The sequence below is a fragment of the Tyto alba genome, unplaced genomic scaffold (genome assembly GCF_018691265.1).
Source record: "Tyto alba isolate M040663 unplaced genomic scaffold, T.alba_DEE_v4.0 Super-Scaffold_26, whole genome shotgun sequence".
In the NCBI taxonomy this organism is placed as follows: domain Eukaryota; kingdom Metazoa; phylum Chordata; class Aves; order Strigiformes; family Tytonidae; genus Tyto; species Tyto alba.
The window spans coordinates 21,441,124-21,461,362 of NW_024881300.1; the positions used below are offsets into that span (position 1 = coordinate 21,441,124).

General features: G+C 38.7%; 1 protein-coding gene across 2 annotated transcripts in view; it reads left to right on the forward strand.

Moving 5' to 3' along the window:
- LOC104367484 (BTG3 associated nuclear protein) overlaps positions 1-17,444 on the forward strand; it is a 153,156-nt gene extending 135,712 nt beyond the window's left edge. The window contains exons 12-13 of one of the 2 annotated variants that reach the window (XM_042797700.1): positions 11,759-11,902; positions 16,376-17,444. In XM_042797700.1, coding sequence (XP_042653634.1) covers positions 11,759-11,902; positions 16,376-16,447 — 216 coding nt within the window. In that variant the 3' untranslated portion in view covers positions 16,448-17,444. The remainder of the gene's footprint in view (positions 1-11,758; positions 11,903-16,375) is intronic. The other variant, XM_042797702.1, reaches the window with a different exon arrangement.
- The last annotated feature ends 2,795 nt before the right edge of the window (positions 17,445-20,239 follow it).

A 20,239-nucleotide genomic window follows, 5' to 3' on the forward strand; every position in this document is an offset into this window, starting at 1 on the left:
TTGTCACATAAAAATGCAGAGGAAGACAGTCCTCTAGGACTGAGTTATCCTCTCCCACTTGGCTAGGTTATGTCACAACAAAAAATTTCCCACCAGCCAGATGCTGTGTGAGTCACCATTTATTATTCACTTGCATAACCTTTATCAGTGCTGGTCAGTTGGAGGGAGTCTGGGTCACTCCTGCATGACTTGTTTCTTGAGCTTTTGCACTCGGCAGCTACAGTTTAGTAAGATTTCTTTGACACTGTAGTATTTTTCTCTGAACTGTCCAGCCATTTCTTAATAGCACTCAGTTGTTCGTTGAATAAATCCCAAAAATAACATTCTGTTTGGGGAAAAGAAAAAAACTAAACAAAAACCAAAAAACAACATTTAAGCCAGAGGCTTCTTTCGTATTGCTCAAAATAGTGAATTATTGTAGAGATTTAATTGTCCACTCTTGAAAAAACCTTCCTTTTGGAAGTAGCTCCATCAGTTTTACCATACTTACTCCTAACAGTAAGCCATTTCATCACAAAATGTTGCAATTGTGTAGATTTGAATACAATTTACTGTTCTTAGATCGAATTCACTCAAAAGATTGTGCAGGCTTTAACAGAATGTCAAAGACTGAGCTGAGCTGAAATGCTTAGTTACATATTTCTGTAATTTTTTTTTTCCTTTCTTGCCAAAAGATGATTGGGATATATGAAAAAAAAAATTTCTAGTGGGTTGATTACCTGGCAGTCACATCTCCATATGCACACATGTAGCTCGTATGATGTAAAACATTGGTTCACCAGTAGAAAAGAGATTGATTAACTACAGCCTTGCTTTCAGAGAAGATGGGCACAAAATACCAAAACTACCTCATTTAAGGAACTCTGGCAGGTGCACGTACATCAAACTACCTTTTGTGTAACATCTGAAATTAAACTGTAGGTTACGGTTTGGGAAGTGCAACGTCTGAGAAGAGTTGTCCGTTAACCACAAAGTTGTTTTGAGAAGTTTCCCTTGGTGAGGGATTCACTAAGAGTATCTTCATACAAAAGATGAGTCAGATGTATGATACAGATTTCCTTATGAGCCTCATGCTTCCAAATAGCTTCTTTAATTTAGTGAATTTAAATGAGGTAACTCTTCTTTCCATAAGCCAGTAGTTTTTACTGAAATTACATCTGCAGTTGAACTGCCAGTTAATTATAATTCAGTTTTGCACATGTGCTAGTGTGCTAGTTTAAAGTGTATCTTCATCATTTTGGTCTATTTTACATCATTTTATAGGGCCTGAACCCATCTCTACTTGAAGCCAAAGGAAGGACCCCACTTGGCTTCCATGGCATGTAACCCCAAAGCATCTTGAGACAATGCTCCTTTCTTTGCTTTGCTACCCATTGATGCTGGCAGATACCTCACTGTCTGTCTACCTGTGATGTTGAGTTAACATAAAATACTGATGACGTGAAAGTGGACTACTTACATATAAAACTTCAGATAATCTCATTGTATTTAGATCACACGATACAAAGCTTGATTTAGGCTTTTATTTCTTAATAATTAACTTCGCATCCCTTTCAGCCAGCGTAATAGTTCACAGATAACGTTTTAATTACACTGATTACTGCTTTGTGTTCGACACTAACCACTTCTCAAAGGAGCTGGTGGTCCGTTGAGGGACCCCCAGCTTCCCAGGTGAGCGTGTGAGATACTTTGAACAACTGCGCCCTTGTCTGTAGCTGTTCATTTAAATTCCGGCAAAACGCGTTTAACCCGGAGAAACATCATGAGCCTCATGGGGTTTTCTTACATTATTTGTTTTTAAATACACTATGTGGGGAGAAAAAACGGGTCAGATTGCTTATTTTAGTTGGACTGTGCTTAGGGAAAGGGTCAGAGGGACAGTGATGGTGAGAGCAGGTGCTTTTTTTAAAAAAAGACAACATCGACTGTATTAATTTGCTCTTTTTCTGTGCTTTATGTTTCTCCAGTTTCTTTACCAAATTAGATGTGAACAGTTTTCAAAGAACTCAGAATATTTATTTGTAATATTTTTTTTAATGCTTATTTTCTAAAAAAAAAAAGCTTGTATAGGGAATGTTAATAAAGATCGTGACCCTCTGTCACGCTTTCCCTTTTAAAACGTCACGCAGTTCTTCGCGTCTCATTTTTCTTTGCTCGGGGCCTATTACAGCATTTCACCGACGGCTCCTACCCCCCGTAAAACCACAGTGCTGGGAAGTATTGGTGGCTTTACTGAATAGTCTTCAGAGGCAGAGACTTGCTCCTGGGGCTTGCTGAGCCCTGCTCTCCTTGGGGATCACTGGAACGGAGATGTGGGGGAGCAAGGTGGTGTGTTGGGAAAGGGCTGTTGCCGATGCAGATGGTTTAAATACACTGAGGCATAATTTGCCATCACTTATCTGGCTCAATCCAACCGCAGTAGCCAGAAAGATGGACGTTTTTGTAAAGTTTGTTTTAGTAACCACAATAGCTGTAGTTTGTGTTCACGCTTTTCTCCAGATTTCATACAGGCGCATTAGGAGAATCTCAGAGTAGACATAACTGAGCAGATCTGTGCCGTGGTATACACCCAAAGTAAAAGCAGATGAGATGGTTTATTATTTGTTATGCAAGGAAATAATGCTGCTGATAAAAATGTACTCTGGAATTATTCTTCTCATTTTTCCACACTTGGTAGAGCTGAAATCAGTTTCACTTTTCATGCCTTTTAGTTTGGGGAATTTAAAGGAGGTGCGCTCAGTTATATGACTCTGTAGGGGTGTTAGTTAATGAAGTTTTGACAGATTTAAGGTCACATTTTGTATGGTTCAATTCAGCACACTTAGAAATACACAGCAGGGAGAGTTCCTATCTCCATGAACTGTTGTGTATTAGACTTATATATGCTGAATTTATTTTTGTATTGGCACATTTTATGTAGGAAATAAATAGCAAATTTAGATACAGGTTGTTGTCGGAGCAAGAAATGACTCTAAGTAAAGCTTTATGAACTAGATCCTTAACTTCAGAATGATAACCTAATCTTTAAGAGCAGTGGATCCTTTTTATATTGTTTCCAGTCACCCTTGATCAAACATACTTTTATTCTAAAAGAAACTTATCGGGGTGTTAATGGGAATATATTATCTTAACATTACCAAAGCTCTTGCAGTGTAATTCGCTGCAAAACCCTTATCATGCAACGCTGCAATATTTGAGGACAAGTTAGTGGAGCAATTCGATTTTGGTGATGGAAACTGCCAACAGGATACGTGATCTGGGGACTCCGGCTTTGGTAGCTGCTTCATTACCACTGGCTCGCTCAGAACCTCGTTTTGTTTTTTTTCCCCTCGTTTCTTCTCAGCATAGCCCGGTCCATACTTGGTATCTTGCTCAAATGGAAAGGGGACATGATAGCTGAATCTTTTCATTGGCATCAGTTGTCTGGGCACAGACGGTATGAGTTCATTTTTAATTCAGTAAATATGCCTAGCTTACAGGAAGTGTTTAGAAGATAATTAGTCAAGGATTAAAAACTTGTTAACATACTTAATGTGAATCAGCATCATTTTATTAAAAATGGGTTTGGCTTTGTGAGTTTGATTGACACTATACATATTTGCTTTATAATTCCAACATGCTGTTCCAGTCATTTGAAAGTGTAGCCCTATAGCAAATGATTGAAGCCACTGTTAAATGTATTCGAAAGAATCTAGTTGATATATCGCAAAAAGTAATTTTAAGCCTTCCAGTTCCTATTTTCTGGTGGTTTCCCACAGATATCTTTGACTAATGCTATTCAGTATTTTAATCAAAGATAGGAAAGAAAATGAATAATTAGTGATATGTAAATGGCAGCGTAATGAAAGTAACAGGTCATTTTTACACTCTGACCTAGATTACCAGATATGATTGACTCAACCTGCCTTTTAATAAAGCTAGATGCAAAGTAATGTATTTTTCTAAGAACAAATATTCCAGAATTATTATTTTTTTTATACTGGTGAATTGTTTGGTGGCCTGCCTGATAGGATAAAATACCGTCTTTCACCTCCCAAACCTTTTCCTATAGGGAGTAATGAGAAGACACAGAAGATGGGGCAGTACGTTAGATGGTCCATGCTATTCTGTCAATCGAAGTATCTAAAATAAAGATGGGATAACCTCTAAAAGAGATGTTATATTTCAAAAAGCAGCTATGGTTTTAATGGGAATTGCCTTCTGTAAGGGTCTTTATGACATGTAAGACAAACTAGACAGTGATCAGCCCTTTGTAACAGTAGAATAGAAAAGCACATTGTGACCTTGAGGCCTTTTCTCTTGAGTTGATGCTGGTGGTAATGAAATTATAATCAGAGCAAGTTCAGCTTGAAAAATAAGAAATTAATACATGTAATTATTGTGGAAAAAATGTGTGCGTTCTATATTTTGGCTTTTCTCTTTTTTCTAGCGTGATCTTAGTAGCTTGAAATCGGACCTACAGCAGCCATAAAAAAGGCACCTTAAATAGAAGAGAGGCCTCCTATTTTGGAGGCATCTGCTTAAAAAAGGGTTGCCAATAAATGATCTGAAGGACGAGTTACATCTTCCATGTGCTTACTTGCACCTCGGTATGCTTCTCATCACTAGTTACTGAGAGAGAAAAGCTGCAGATTCTCTCTGCAGCGCTGTGGGCCATCTGTCTTCCTTATCTTTTTGGAAGAGGAACTTCCAGTCTTCTATTGCTGTTAAGATTTTGAAAAGTTTGGAAGATAAAACTTAGTTCTTAAAACTGTCTTGTAATTCTACCAAAATACTTATTGCTTAATTTTAAATACAGCGTAGAAAGAATGCAGCAGTATGTAGTGATCCTTGGTCCGTATTGTCAGCTGTGTATTTGTTCTGAAGAATTACAGGTTGAATGTGGATTTCTTTCTCCGGAAAGATAACACATCATCAGGCTATGTGTGTTCTTACTTTATATACATATGGGATAGATTAATATAGCGCAAGGGTTACAGTGGTTTTCAAATAACACTGCTTAATCTTAGCATGAAGAGGACTGCTGCTTCGAGAACAGTTAGGTCAGTCTGTCCTTTGCTGCCCCTCCTTTTTGTCAAGTTAATACTTTAATTTTATTGCAACTGGACTGTAAAATCACCAAAATAACTTTGTATCAGCCACCATCTGATATGAGCTTTTCAACACACTTGACCTTGGTTAAATTGAACCGATGGCTTAAAGAGGAAGGGGTGTGAAGTAGATCATGTTACCACTTTTCCTTTATGCTTTAGTATCCTCCATACTGGACTTGTTTCCTTGTGTTGGGTCTTGCTCTGCTTCATCAAGTGAAATTAAGAACTACAAAAGACAATCTTGCAGAAGAAAATCTTGTGGGTTTTATTCATAGAGCTCCACTCTCTTGGCATTCTGCTTTGCCTGTTGTTCTGGTTTTGGCGGGCCAGAGTTAATTCCTTCATAAATGCCAAGTAGACAGAGACCTTGATTAGTCTAAGCCTCTGATTTTTCAAAGACCTCATTAATTTCCAGTACTAAAAAAGTTATGAGTTCTGCGCCTAAACATAGAGTCTAGTTGCCTCAGGTAAACTCATCTGTAAGCCATAAATCCACTAAATAAATGTTTTCGTGACAATACAGTGGATGTTTTTAGTCTTAAGGCTCTATGAAGAAAACTGTGAGACTGAAAAGAATCAGCTGGAGGGAGTTATCTTCTCTAAGTGAACGTGTTTATCAGCACAGCTTCTTATCCTTTGAAGGAGCTGTGTTTACTGTTTGAATGTATTAATGTAGTTTTGCCACCAGGGATGAATGACAGTGTAGGGGGATGATAGGCAGGTATTCTCTTAATTTTTTGCTTTCTAGGAATTATCTAAACCCATAACCATCCTTACACTTCTGGGCCCAAACTGTCCTTTTTAGCAATGTTTTAGCTAGAGCATATCACCGAGATCTTTCCTTTTTCCTATGCACAACTCATTTCTTTTGTGCAACGTTTGCTGAGATGGTTACTTGTTGGCTGTAAGTGTTACAGGATTTTCAGATGTGAACTTTCTATAAACAGCTACTCTTTCAGTGAGTCAAAACCCAATTTTTTTTAAAAGAAACATCATCTTTTATTGCATTCCCGCAGTAGAAATGGGAAGAAATAATGGAAAAAAGACACCAAAATCCCAATGTGTCTTGTTTTTGAGCTTTTTATAGGTAGGCAAACGTATGCGCTTGCCTAGATTAATAAAAAAGCTGACAACAACAGTAGCGAGAATGTGTTTTAGGAGGCTCAGTCTGGCAAGGACCAGACTGAGGAATGGGCTTTTTTGGTAAACATGCTTTGGCTACCCCATAACAGTTACCTATTTTTGAAGGTTGGGGTCTGGAGAAAAGTTTTAAATTATGGACACTTCTAGAAGAATAAATCTGCGATAAGTAAAATCAGCAGAGGACATGATATGAATTGAACCATGGTTGGAAACTATGCTTGAATAATTTTGGAAGAAACTGAAGGAAAACCTATTACATTTTAATCTTTTTAAAAAAAAATTTATTTCCTGCCCTGGCAGTTGAATGTTGTATGGGAACTCTTAGTTATGGGCTAAAATGATCTTTAAGTGGAAAGAAAGGGAGCAGAGAAAGTAGCTGGTTTTCATTATTAATACTAATTCTATTATTACATTTTATATGGCAAGCATCTCACTGAAGAAGGCATGAAAAATAGAAATCCAGGCCTTTCAGGCTCAATAGCTTGCGTGTCCCAAATCATCAAGACTTTGAAGAGAGAATGATATAGGAACAAAGGTGGAGGGGGGAAGGAAAAAAAAAAAATAAAGACAAAGGCAAAGGTTCAGGTCAGTGGAATACCGGTGCAGGGGTCTGCACTTCTGCTACAATTGTGATGAGGAAACCTGGCTCTGTGTTAATGCTGCTGCAGGGAGGGACAGAGAACGCGTGGGTGGGCACAAGGTGCTCTGAGTGGGCAGGAGGGGACGGGCGGTCCCTTCGCTCCTTTTATCGGATCTGTCAGCTCTTGTATCTCTCACTGAAAGAGCATAGAGCTTTAAGGAAAAGAAATGTTTGGTCAAAGAGACTGTGGTTCTGTATTCACGAGTGATGCCAGGAGTTCACACTTCATTTTAAACATCTGAACAAAATACTTTTCCTTCTGGTATTTCCAAGACCATTTGAAATCAAAACTAATAGAAATGCATTTACATTTCTGTCTAAGGGTGTTAGGGAACATTTTCATATTCTGAAAGGTGATGGGAATAGTGAGAGAAGGGGCTCTTTCATGCTTGTTTTTGAATTTAGGCAAGTTGTCTTCACCAGGGTCACCATGCAGTGTGGTAACCTTTGAGGCAACAAGGTCTGGGACATGAAGGCTTGCAAAGATCGGGCCGGGTCACAAAATGTGCTTGAGATCATTGGTAGCTTTGAAGCGTTCTCAAGCATTCTCACAGAGATCCATTCTCAAATATCTTATAGACGTTTCCTGAAGTATTCTGATTTTTCTTGATAAACATTTTTCACTAGATTTTTCTATTTGGGAGAAAAGCATGTATCCGTGGTTGTAACTTCAGGCTGAAAGAACAGAAGAATGCAGTGAGCTGCTCTGTTCCAGCTGTGCAATTGCTTAAGCTTGCAGTGGAAATAATTGTGCAATGTAAAGAGTGGGCTCGGGCTCCGTGAGAGCTAAAGAGCTTGTCACTGTCAAGACAACCTTTTACCGCTGACAGCAAGCAATAATAGATGACCAAGTGAACTTTTGCTAAATACTCCACTGAATTTTTTTTTTTTTTTTTTTAAAGACAACATTTTTTGGTGTGCTTGTTAATTTTAAAGGCACTCTTTTTTAGGATATTTTTCAGCCTTGACTTGAACTCTTGCTAGCCTGAGTTAGCTTGAGCAACACTCCATGTCAGATACTTCTGTGCTTTTGCGCCTCAGTGAAAGGGAAGGGTGACTCCAGGCTTCTTGGTGTGTGTGTGTGTGTGTGTGTGTGTGTGTTAAGAGCATGAATTAATCCATTTTGTTAGAAGTAGAGTTTATTATTTTTCAGCTTAACCATATTCTGTTACCTGTGTTGGACTGGTAAGGCAGGATGTTAGAGAAGCCCAGTGGAATTGGGAAGAGAAGTTCATTTTCAGGGCAGATTGTTTATTTTTTTGGTACAATTCCTGTGTTTTAAGGTCAAGGGCAGGTAAGAATTACAAAGTTAAAGTATTGGTTTGGAAGTCAAATGAGCAGCCAAAGAAAAGCCATATACTAGCACCTGTCCCATTTGTGAAAAGCTCCATTATCCAGCTCCTCCACAAATCCCATGTTACATAAAGCTGTTGATCCCTTTATGTCTTTAAGTTTTTGCAGCCTTGCTATAGTTTCATATAAAACTTGTGACACCAACAGAGGAAAACTATTAAGTGAGACTGATTGAAGTTACAGGGCTGAATTTCAATCCTGTTCTTATCTAGGGAAGCATGGTCGTACTGATTAGAGAGTCTGTTCAGTCCACTTGAATCTACTCCATGGACTCTGTCCTTTGTTATGTTTGTTTGTATCTACCTACCAACATGTGTTTTGAGATAATTTCTTCCCATGGGCACTGTGCATACAGTGGAAGAAAAGGTTTTGTGAATGCAAGTGGAATCCAAGGACCATAACCAAACTTGCCACTCTATTTGCCCAAGTTGGGCTTTTTCTGTACAAAATACTTACCATTACTGCTGTTTGTGAGAAGTAGAAAGGATGACATCATAGTTCTTCAGCATAACAAACTTTTACCACATTTTTAAGCTAAGACAGAAATAGAATAAATTTATCATAATCTCCAGTAATGTCTAGAGAAAATGTAATTTATTGCTTTTTTTAATGTCAGTTCAGTTGGATTTTCCTATCTGGATATGACTGAAATTCATGATAAATTGTGTTATCTTATGAATACAGTGTGATTAGTTAAGGGATATCTTTAGTAAACTGCAAGTCGTCATCGTGTCACATTTGACAGAGGTGTTCAGACATACAAAGTGGGATCAACTGTTCCAGGCTGAGCCCAAGACGGGGTTGATCCTGTCTTTGGCTCAGCAGATTAAACACAAGGTACTATGCCATTGAGAGTACACAAACAGCTTGATTTCCAAATCCCTTTTTAAAAAAAAAAAAAAAATCCAAAACAAAACCAAAACAACAACTGGTGTGTGTGTAAAGATGGCAGTTCTCCCTTTCTGCTCTGATCCATTTGTATTTTAATTTCAGAAGCTGTACAGTAATTCAAATAGACACTGCAAAATAGTATTTTTTTTCAGAGTGCTGTATATAAACTGTGCAGATATTAGGAAGAGATTGTTGCTCATTACTTCATTTAAAGTTCAGTCAGATGGTTTAATTTAAGACTGGGATCTTTTCCATGTTCTTGCTTTTATTCTCATTTGTTTAGGACTGATTATATAGCCAGTTATGCCACAATAACAAACTGGGCAGTGTATAATGAAATCTAAGACAGCTATTAATGTTAGCATGTATTAAGTGGAAAATATTGAGAAGTCTTTTTCAGCATTAGATTGTTGGTTTTTTAGTTTTCAAAGTCCAGACAGATTCTTTTTTTCTTTTTAAAGTGATTTTAAACACGTATTAAGTACACTGTGCATGATGGACAAACGGATAAAGAGGAGCCTAAAGAAGCGAAATGGTTCTTAGTTTTGAAAAATGGCCTTTCCCTGGCTTGCAAGCATCCTGACACGTTTTCTAGCTATAGGGAAAAATACAAAGGTGGCAATTGGTAGAGAATAAACGTATCAATATATTCAATTTAGAGCCAGTCACCTAGTTTGCAAAAGCCAAATAGTTTGACATCATGCTAGTGGAAATGACTCTGCCTTGCTGGGGCACTCACCTTCCATTGCTGAGGACTGACGCCTGGAGTCCTTGGGGTCTGCACAAGCAGGACATGACAAAGAAGGAGAATCTATACTAATTGCAGGTTTTGAGGTCTTATCTTTCCAATTTACCCATCTGAACTTTTTTCAAGCTATACAACCGGAAACCAAGCATGCAATCAATCAGTGGCCCTGTCAATGGAAATTCAGAAATACTTGGGTTTGTCAACCCCTGCTGATGTTGGCACGTTGTCTGTTTTTACCCCTGTGAAAACTAGCTCAGCTTCATCGTTATGTCCTATAAAAATGCTCCCCATTTCTTGGTGAATGAAAGCTTAATTACAAATGCTTTATCCAACAGGAAGACGTGACAGGAAAAAGCTCATAACCATTTGCATGGAACCAATAGGGAAGTGTAATTTGACAGCAAGAAGTATTTTATGCAAGTATTGCTGGGTTGGTTTTTTTTGTAGGCAGGATGGTGAAGGTAGATTATCACTAGGAATCTAATAGATTTGGTATAAGACAACATATAACAGAGTTATTTGGTCTTCTCCACGGTGTGTGCTATAAAAGGGTGTGCTATAACTTTTGAAGTGCTCTGGAAGATGTGCAGTTGAGAACATAAAATAAACCAGGGAAGCTGGTATTGTTACAAGTTTTAGACTTCTTTGTTGTAAAATAGTTTCTGTGCAAGAATGATGGGTTTGTTCAGTTGCTCACAGTCATCCTGCAGTTTGTAGTTCAGAAATAAATGAGAAAAAAATACATTTAAGACCTGCAGGTAATCAATAGGACAGACTGTGATGTGGTTCTGACAGTGTGTCATATAGTTCCAAAACAAATACTGTAGGATGAGATAATTTTACTTACTCCTGTAAAAACAAAATGTAGCATCCTTTTGCAGTGTGATGCTGACTGTATCTCAGAACACCCAAGATCCCTATAAAATCCTGACTACACCCCTAAAGGTCATTTATGGAGGTCGCCTCTTTTTGCCTCCCACACTCCCTAGAGAAATTCTGGTTTACCCACTCCTTCATGGCCACCCACCCGCAGATCAGCTGAGAAATCATACTTTGTTAAGAAAAACCTTTGTTAAGAATGTTATTTTTGTTCTTTGTTCTCGTTCCTTCGTTTGAAAGATGTCTTTTGTTCTCTGCGGTTCAAATACCATAGTTTAAAAATACATAATTTGCGGCATATAGAAACCAAAATGGAATATATCTGAGCTGAATTTAAAAAAATGAGATTGGGGACTTGTTGTCATTTATATACATGTATTTTATTTTGATCTGTGTTTCAAGAAGTAAATTAAAATTAATCTGATCATCAGAACATTTTTAAACAAGCACTTTTAGATGGATCAACTGTTCTTTGGGTTTTGAAGCCTATAGGGGATTTATCTGCAGTTGGTGAAGACTGTGTGTTTAGAGTAAGCATTAATTAACAGTAATTCTTAAATCTATACCTTTATATACAATAGGAATATAAACATTCCTGTAATAAGCTGTCAAAAGTTGAATGCCTTTGGCTGTGAGGAGTAGTATCTTGGATCTGCGTTGATGTAACAGTAAAAGCCTCACTCAGTGACGTTGTTGTGTGCTGCTGACATCGTCACACCCTTGGTGTAACCTGCGCAGTTTATCCCACTTAGTCTTTGCCATAATCATTAACAGAATTATGAATCTCATAAGGCAAAAGGCAGCGAACATCCAGTATGGGGATCTTTCCATATGCCTACCATGTCCCCTGGGAAACCCACATGATTTAAAGCAACTGTTACCGATAGACAAGTTTGCTTGTGTTTCTTTTTAACGGTCTTTGGGCTTGCATCTGTTTTAGGTTAGGTGGCTCATAATGCCTTTCTGACTGTGGTTGTTTACAAGCTGCTTTCTGCATCGCTTTCCCTGCAGGTGTTGCAGGGCGCTCAGCTGATCGCTGTTGCTTCTGCTGAGCCTGCGTCGGGGGGTGTTGACGGATCCCCGCTCCAAGGGAGTGATATCCAAGTCCAATATGTGCAGCTGACACCGGTGACAGACCACTCTGCGACTAATCAAGTATGTATAAATATATCTTTTTGACTTTTGAATGTACTTAGCTTGATTGAAACATCTGCCAGATGAACTATATAGCTATCCACCAATACAGCAGTCCCAATGAATTTATGATCCCGTTTCCAAACAGTAAAAAAAAAAAAAAAAACCAAACCCCACTATAATAGGAAACAAAATTTTGCTAAAGGTACAAATGGTCTTTGACTATTCCTAATTCTGCGTTCTTGCTCAATGCCCCTAGAGAGTAGTTATTTTGGTCATCATTGTTTTTCTGCATCCCTGAAGGCTGAGAGCCATGTTAAAGGACAGAGCAAAAAACTTGGAATCTATCCAGAAAATATTTTTCAGACTGAGGTTTCTTTTAAAAATGTTATTCCCTTTCTGACAGCAGTTTTCCAGTTATTTTGATCAACAGCCTGGATTTCCCACAGGAGTCACAATGTTAGCAATTGTAAGTGAACACTTGATCCTCTCAGTTATGGTAGAGGAATTACCTTTTTTTTTTTTTTCTCCCTTTTAAAGCAGTTTGAATAGTCGTGTACCTCAGTCTAGAAAAAGTTGCTCATCAGCTTGAAGCTATGACTGGTGACAGCACAAGAATGTTGACCTCAACCATTTGTCAGAAGTTTTTCTGAAGATGGCTACGCATTCTTCCGTGAACCCCACTGTAGTGGGCTTCTTTTCTAGAGAATGCCAAGTGGTTGTGAAAAATAAGCTGTTGCTTGCTAGCTGAAATATGATGGTATCCTTAGCAGCCAGTATTAGAGTGGGATTTTGTCTGATATATATCCCGCTTTGTAGAGATTTCTGATCTGGTTACAAACATTTGGATATTGAGTCTCTTGAAGGGGAAAAAAAAAGAAATAAATGCATGTGAAATCAAGGGAATCTTGTCCAAACTTTCTGTGCACAAAACTCAGTTGCCGAAGTGCCGTCTGTGCTGGCTGGTGCTGGGAGGGAGGCCAGAGCTCTGAACAAACCAAGTTGCTCTGGTCCACACTGGCTCCTCACCTGGATGCTACAAAGTGCTTTTCAGAAAAATTATGCTCCCTGCCAAAAAGGACCAGACTGCCTGGCATGTGAGTGTGCTGTGCTGCAAGATTACGTTCTAGTTTTCTGTACACAGATCTTCCCGTGTAGACGAGCCCTTAATAGTCTTTTTTTTCCCCTCTTTGCTAGATTTGTGTCCGCACTACCCTTCTCAATATTTTATTCATAGTCACTTGTAATCGTACGCTGGACAGTAAGAGGGTTGCTACAGGAATCATGCATTATTTCTTATAAACCCTTGAGTACTGCTGGTTTTTTCCCCTCTTTGCTAGATTTGTGTCCGCACTACCCTTCTCAATATTTTATTCATAGTCACTTGTAATCGTACGCTGGACAGTAAGAGGGTTGCTACAGGGATCATGCATTATTTCTTATAAACCCTTGAGTACTGCTGGTCCCATGCAATTAATAAAGCATAGAGGCATCAGGTCGTGCGAGGTGTTTCTCGTGCTGTTGTCCTCGGTCCAGGCCTGGGAAATTCTCAGATTTACCTCCCACAGACTTTCTCCTGGGTCTGTTCTTGTGTCTGTCCTCCCTTCTCAGCTAGCACCTCTGAGGGGCAGGAGGTTCCAGAGCTCGGTTATAAACATCGGCAGCCATCTCCCCCACGACTGGCAGCTACCAGAGGAGTTACTTTTCTCTTCAGGGACACTTTGCACCGTGTTAGGTTTTAATATTGTGGTTAACCACAGAGATTTATACAAAGCTGAGGAGAAGCAGAAAAGGAATGTGAAATAAGAAGAGTATGAAAGGAAAAACAGACAAGGCTAAAAATAAGTTTGCCATAAATATTTCCTCAGTTTACACAAACTCAAAACTAAGGATCTGTTAATGAACTGGAGAAACCAACTTGGTATTTGCATTACTCTGAATTATATGGCTAGTTCAACAGCTTGGTTTTTTTTTTTTTTTGGCTAAAATTATGGAATAGTCCTGCATCATCTTAGAAAGATCTCTTATCTGAAGAGAGAAGTCTTATCTCAAGAGAAAACCCTCTCAGTGAGGCTCTAGTGACGCTTTCATCTATTTTCATATGGTTCTTTGTCAGGGTACTGAGATAATTCTCAATGATTTTGTATCTATTTATCAATCAAATCTTATAAAAATTATTATCCGTCTGGGTCTGATGCTATGCCCTACACAAATTCTGTGTTTGAAACACCACAAATGTGAATCTACTTCATGTCTGAAAACAAGATACCAGTTTTCTGACCTTTCTTCTTGAAAGCCATGCCTTTGGAAGCAGTCACATATGCAGAGCTGAAGGTAGGAGTGAGGCTATTTGAAATTAATCCCTTCTCTGACTTCAGCTGAAGCAGACAGCACTGTGCACTTCAACAGAGTATTTTCAGTGTATTCATGCACAATTTATATTTGCAAAGTAGCTCTAGGCAGAGGAATTAACAGCTTGAATTCTGACAGTTTCGTAGTGACCCTGAACCCCATATGTAAGCACAAACTACTAATGTATTAACAGTGTTTTGCTGGCAGAAGGTTGCAAATGCACGAGTGGAAGGAGGCATGGTTTGAAATCAGATGCATTTGGGGGATTTAGGTTTAGTTGGCTTGTTTTCATGTCTCGGTAGCATTCTTACAGCAGCTTGCAAAATGTAGAAATACAGAATGTGATGATGACAAAGAATATTTGAATTAATTCTGTGCTCAAAATCGTATGCTGGTGGTAAATTTTGTTATATTTAAAGAAAAAAAAATAAAATCCAAATCTAAAGTGTGTTTCTAATCCCTTTGGGCAGTCTGCTACTTCTGGTCTAAATGGTGGATAAATGTTATTCAATATTGCCGTTGTCACTATTATTTGATAATTATATTACTTTAATACAGTTTTCTTCAAATGGGAAAGAAAACTTCGATGGTCACTTGAAAACTTACCTGCTTTCAAATTTAGCAATCTGATAGAATTATTTACCACTTTGGCACTAATTTATCGAAGATTTAAGTAAACACCAAATTACCTATAAAGTTGAACAGGAAGAAATCCTGTAGCTGTGTGCAGTTACTGGCAACAAGGCACAGAAAGGAAGAGAAGTAATTTGACAACAGAACCTTAATTTAGGAGCAGTGCTTTATAATTTTGAACCTTGAGTATTTTCTTTTGAATAAATAAGTTGCGACTATAGAGTAAAACCTAAAGGATGGAAAATCTAGTTGAGTTTCTACCCTTGAGTCCTTTGTGGATCATCTTGCAGATGTTAGGCTGAGAGCGTAAAGCAGGGCTTCAAGTCAGACTTTTTTATAACAGAAGTCCTGCCCCAGAAATAATTCTGTATCCAGGGTGTTACATAAAGCATCTATTAGATGTATTTATGGAAGGAAAATCCATCAAGGGCAGATCTCTGGAATCTGTGGGAGTGTGCAGGAAAATATCATTAAATGCTTGCCCTTTACTGTAGTTTATCTATGTTTGTGATACTGGCTGCTATCAGGGGAAGGCTTATTGGGTGTGATGGACTTTATCCAAGCCAGTACAGCTGTTCTTAAATGCTATTCATCTTATAGCTCTAAAGATGGACTTTGTTTGTTTCATAATCTAGTTTTCCTTACTCCAACTAACTTGGCTAAAAAGGCAGTTTGCTATGGGATTATCCTTTCACAGCATTGTCAGACTACGGGTAGGCAATACTTTAATTTTTAAGGAGACTTTCTTTGAAAGCTTACGTCGATTGTGTTCACTTTAAATTCTTACACAGAGGACTGGTTTTGCTTGGAAAGTGAGTAGAATCAGGCTGGTAGGAAGAATTTTATTTGAGAAAGAAGTTTGCTGTAATAGCAATATTCGCATTTTACACAAAGTAGAGAAAAGCTGCAGTGGGTAAAGTCAGCAGTTGGAGTCCGTATCCGGCACCAGCTGGGGAAATTCCAAGCACAGGGCAAACAGGTAATTTTACCCTCCTTACCTGCAATAGTTCTGTCACTCTGGGACTTCTTACTGTCTTTCCTGTGCTCACCCTCGGTGGCCTTCCCTCCCGTAACGCTGCGCAGCTCCGTGCCCCGAGCTGTCAGTGCGTACAGCGCGCTGGGACCAGTCCTTCCACAGCTTTGGCACACGTTGTGCCAGGCACAGGGTTTATTTTGGTTCTTTTTAGAGCTGGTTCTTTTTTGGGAAGAGAGAGGGAATAATTGTTTCTGTGTGCTCTTTTGTGAATTTATAGATCCTTATCGTGATTTCATTATTTTAGCCTTTTCTTTCCAGCCTGAAGGGCATTTGTCTGCTTAGTCTTCATGTGAACTCTTTATGTTATTTTTGGTGCCTTTGTAAATGTATTCCCATTTCAACTCTCTCATAGGGCTGACACTCATGCAGATTTTGCACTGGTATATACAAGAACTTTATGTTCACATTCCCTTGGCTACACCAATGGAAATCACTTTTGTATTGATTTACCGATTCCCCGTTTCCTTTTTCAGGGCACTGACACCCTTCAATCAGCCATCCAGCCAGAAATGCAGATAGAACATGGAGCAATCCAGATTCAGTAAGAGGATTGCAAAAAGCTGCGTCAGCCGCGGGGTCAGTGAACCACAGTCAGAAGTTAAGTGCTGCAGTCTCTGTGCAACAACAGGAGAATGGAAATGCCCGTTAGACTAACGGTCACACCTCGAACCTCTCCTGCAAACAGCAGAGTTCTGATGATCTGGCTGTCCTCACCTGGAATAAATCAGACCCACTTACTTAAATTGGAGCTACATCACTACATCAATTGAGGATCTGGCCTTCAGAAAAAAATAAATGGCCTGCCCTTAGGTACACTTAAAGAGGGAAACAAATCTAATGAATCAAAACCCTGAGACTAAATTTATGTTTCATCCTGTTCATTTCTTCTGTGAAATACGCCATTTGAATGTCTGCAGATACCTTAGAAAGTGTATTGCTGCTTTGCAATACTTGCTTTACCACATATAGAAGATCAAGAGCTCAAATATTTTTCACTGTTTAAACAGCTTTTTTTATTTGCTATGGTGTTTATAACAAAAAAGGAAAATATTTAAAAAAAGAAAAATCCCATAACTGCAAGTATTAGCCTTTTGCTGGTGTTTTCTGTTCAGTGTAATGAAAACTGTATTTGCAGAAGACTAACAATTTTGTTTGTACTGTTGCTTAACTACTTTTCTAGGGGAAAATGCTTTTAAATGCTGTAATTATGCATTTCTAATGAAAAATAAATGTGTATTTATGAATAGTGCAGCTCTAAGTTGCTGTCTGCCTTAGGAATGAATACGCTTTAACTGGACTGTGCTGTAAGAGTGTAGTTCTGCAGTATTTGAAGACAGACGCTATCTGGCAAGCTCTGCTGTCACACTGAGAAGTAAGATTAAGTCTATAAGGAAGATATCAATCTTAGATCATGTTATTATCTAAATTTCCAGTGCAAGAAAAATGTGATAGTTAAGCTTTTGAGTCTGCAAACCCTACTTTAGACAATGAAGTTATGAAATATCTTTTTTGAAATGTGAACAATTCTTCTGAGCTCTCTCCCTTATTAGTGCCTCCTACCTCCTTTGTCCGGTCGTTTGTGGCAATGCCTCGGTGTGGGATTCATCCATAAAAAGGTGGGCTGCAAAAGTCTGATACCTGTCTTGTTGTCCAACCCGAGGGGCAAGGTGAAATCCTGTCTCCACTGAAACTTACAGGAAATTTGATTTCAAGAAAGCTACATATTCGTATTTGCTAGGCTTGAATGGAACGGCTACATGTTTACTATTAGCTGATTATCTTAATGGTGCACTTTCTAGAAAAACATGGAGTTTAGTGGGAGGTGTGTTGCTTTGTATTTGCTTTTCATCTGACTTGCTATGTGGTTATTGTTAATCTATGGCTCATAACACATTTAATGTATTAATGAATGGGACATAGCCACAGCTGCTACATGGTTGATTTCAGGATAACTTTTTTTATTTTTTTAATGAAAGGAAGGGTTAAGCACACCCAATTTCTGGGAATGTTGTCCCTGGTAAGTATTATACTTTATGTAAATTCCTACTTCTCTTTAGGATATTTCTTGACGCACAAGTACAATGCGAGCTGAACCACAGCTTATTGAACACGATGTTTGCAACAGGCCAAGAATTTGGCTACGCTTCAGTTTCTTTTTATAATAGTGTTTCTCTGACTGGGCAATGTTTGAAGAGCTTGGCATCCAGATAGAAGCCTAAAAATATAGCAAGGCCTGTACTTTTTAGCATGGCTGTTTAATAATAATTTATCACTTGGAAATGACAGTGAGAAAGCTGGGATGGCAAAGCCGCTGCGTGCTACCACACTCCACTCTCTTGCTGTATTCATATTGGCCACAGAGGCTTTCTTGTCATCTTCAGAAAGTTTCCATCTCTGTCCTGGGCATTTCCTGCTTTTGGGAGGAGCACACGTGCGTTTAAACTGTAGGGTATCTGTCTTTGTATTGTGGTGCAATTAAGAATTCTGTTCTCTTTGCATTTTTCAGCTCAGGTACAAGATGAAATTGAGTTCAGGAGAGGTTTCCTTTAGCCGCTAGACTGCTGCATGCTCAAGTCTCTTCTGCTAAAAGTGATTGTAAAGGGGTATCAATCAGTGACGTAGCATTCGCTAGATTTCTAAAGGATTAAGTCTGCTTCACCAGTGTGGAATGGAGAGCGTACAAATCAATTGGAATAGGTAAGGAGAGCAGCTTAGTAAGATCCTCCACTGCATTCACATGTTAAGACTGAGTGTTCCTCAAGTTCTGAATGTTTCTCAGTGTTATGTCAATGTTTACATTAGTCTACGCTGTGTCACACTATGTTTATTCTTCAAAGAAGAGAAACCTCAACCTTGAGCTGGGTATTCCTGTGAAATCCCCATCCCTGTTCCCTTTCTGTAGATTTTGTGTCCTTGGAAGACTGATGTCCCTGTCCAGGGAAGAAATGTCTTCAAGAATTTTTTTTATGTTTCCTGGATATCACAGGGTGTGTCACGTACAAATAAGTCATTCCCTAGAAGAGTAATTCAGGAATTAATTCCCTTCTAGGAAATGCTTCTGACTGTGAAGAGCCTGTGAGGTTCTGGGAGAAGAGTGCGTTCACACAGAGGTTATTGTAACAATAACATAACAGTAAGAAATCTTAAAAGTATTGTAAGATAACTCAAGAGTGAAAGTCTTGCAGGGGTACTGAGGGCTTTGCCTGGCTCTCTGTCCAGGTAGGTTGGTGGTGTCTCACCGTGGATGTAGTTCTGCCCTTGAAGACTTCGACTGTTTTCAATAGGTCAGCTAGAAATGAGTTCTCACTTTGTCTCCTTCTGTTATCCTCAGCCTCTGCCTTTTTAATAATAAGGATCTTTTCCCTCAGCAAACTTTCTAACATCCTTATTTTAACTGTTCTTTTTTTCGTCGTGCTGCTTTTGTCCAAGAGGCAGAGATTGAGAACATATGACCAAGAGTCTTCAGAGTGACGTTTCTTGTAAGGTTAGACTAGGATCAGCTGCATATTTTATTCGTAATTCATTTTGTGACCTACAGAATACCTTTTCATGGGTTTGATTTTGTTGTGTGTAATAATTTTTAGAGGCACGGGCTGTGGGAGAGGAGAGCCTCTGGTTACCCTAGTTGGCCTCATTGATTATTTTCGATATTAAGTTCACTGTAGCCAGGACCTCACCATTTATCTTGATGTACTGAAATTCTTGACATGTAGTTACGGCTGCACAGGCAGTACTGTACCATTATTAATGACCTTTCAGATCATTTAATCTTGAATCCCACCTGAAAGAGCATCCATCTCAGGAGTTCTTAAGGGTTTCTGTGTCCTGATGTAAAAACTAATCCAAATTCTCTGGTTTGATGGATTGTACAACTAGAAATCGGTCTGAAAAAAGTGAAGGATGTGGGTTAATTCTTTTCTGGTTCTCCTTTCTCTCATTCCTTGTTAGTTTTACATATTTTGTCTTGCAAAACAAAACTATAAAAATGAGCACCCTTCTGTGACTCAAACTGGAATGCCTTCATTAGCTGCATTTTTAGACATTTCAGTATTGACAGTTTGCCTGTAAAGCAAGGAATGCTGGCCAAAATGTTGCTCTAGTGCTTGTCTGCGTCACAGAGATCCTGGCACGTGTGCAGGTATGCTCTGGTGGCCCTGTACTTTATTATCCGTTTCACAGAACCGCTATGGAGTTTCATGTTAGGAAATAGAGTGAGGAAACCAATATCTAAAAAAAAAAACCAAAAACCCAAAAAACAACAAAGAAAATCACTGTAGAATCTCACTCTGCACAAACTTCTGTTGGCAATCAGTATTCCTTCTGAATTCCTAATTATC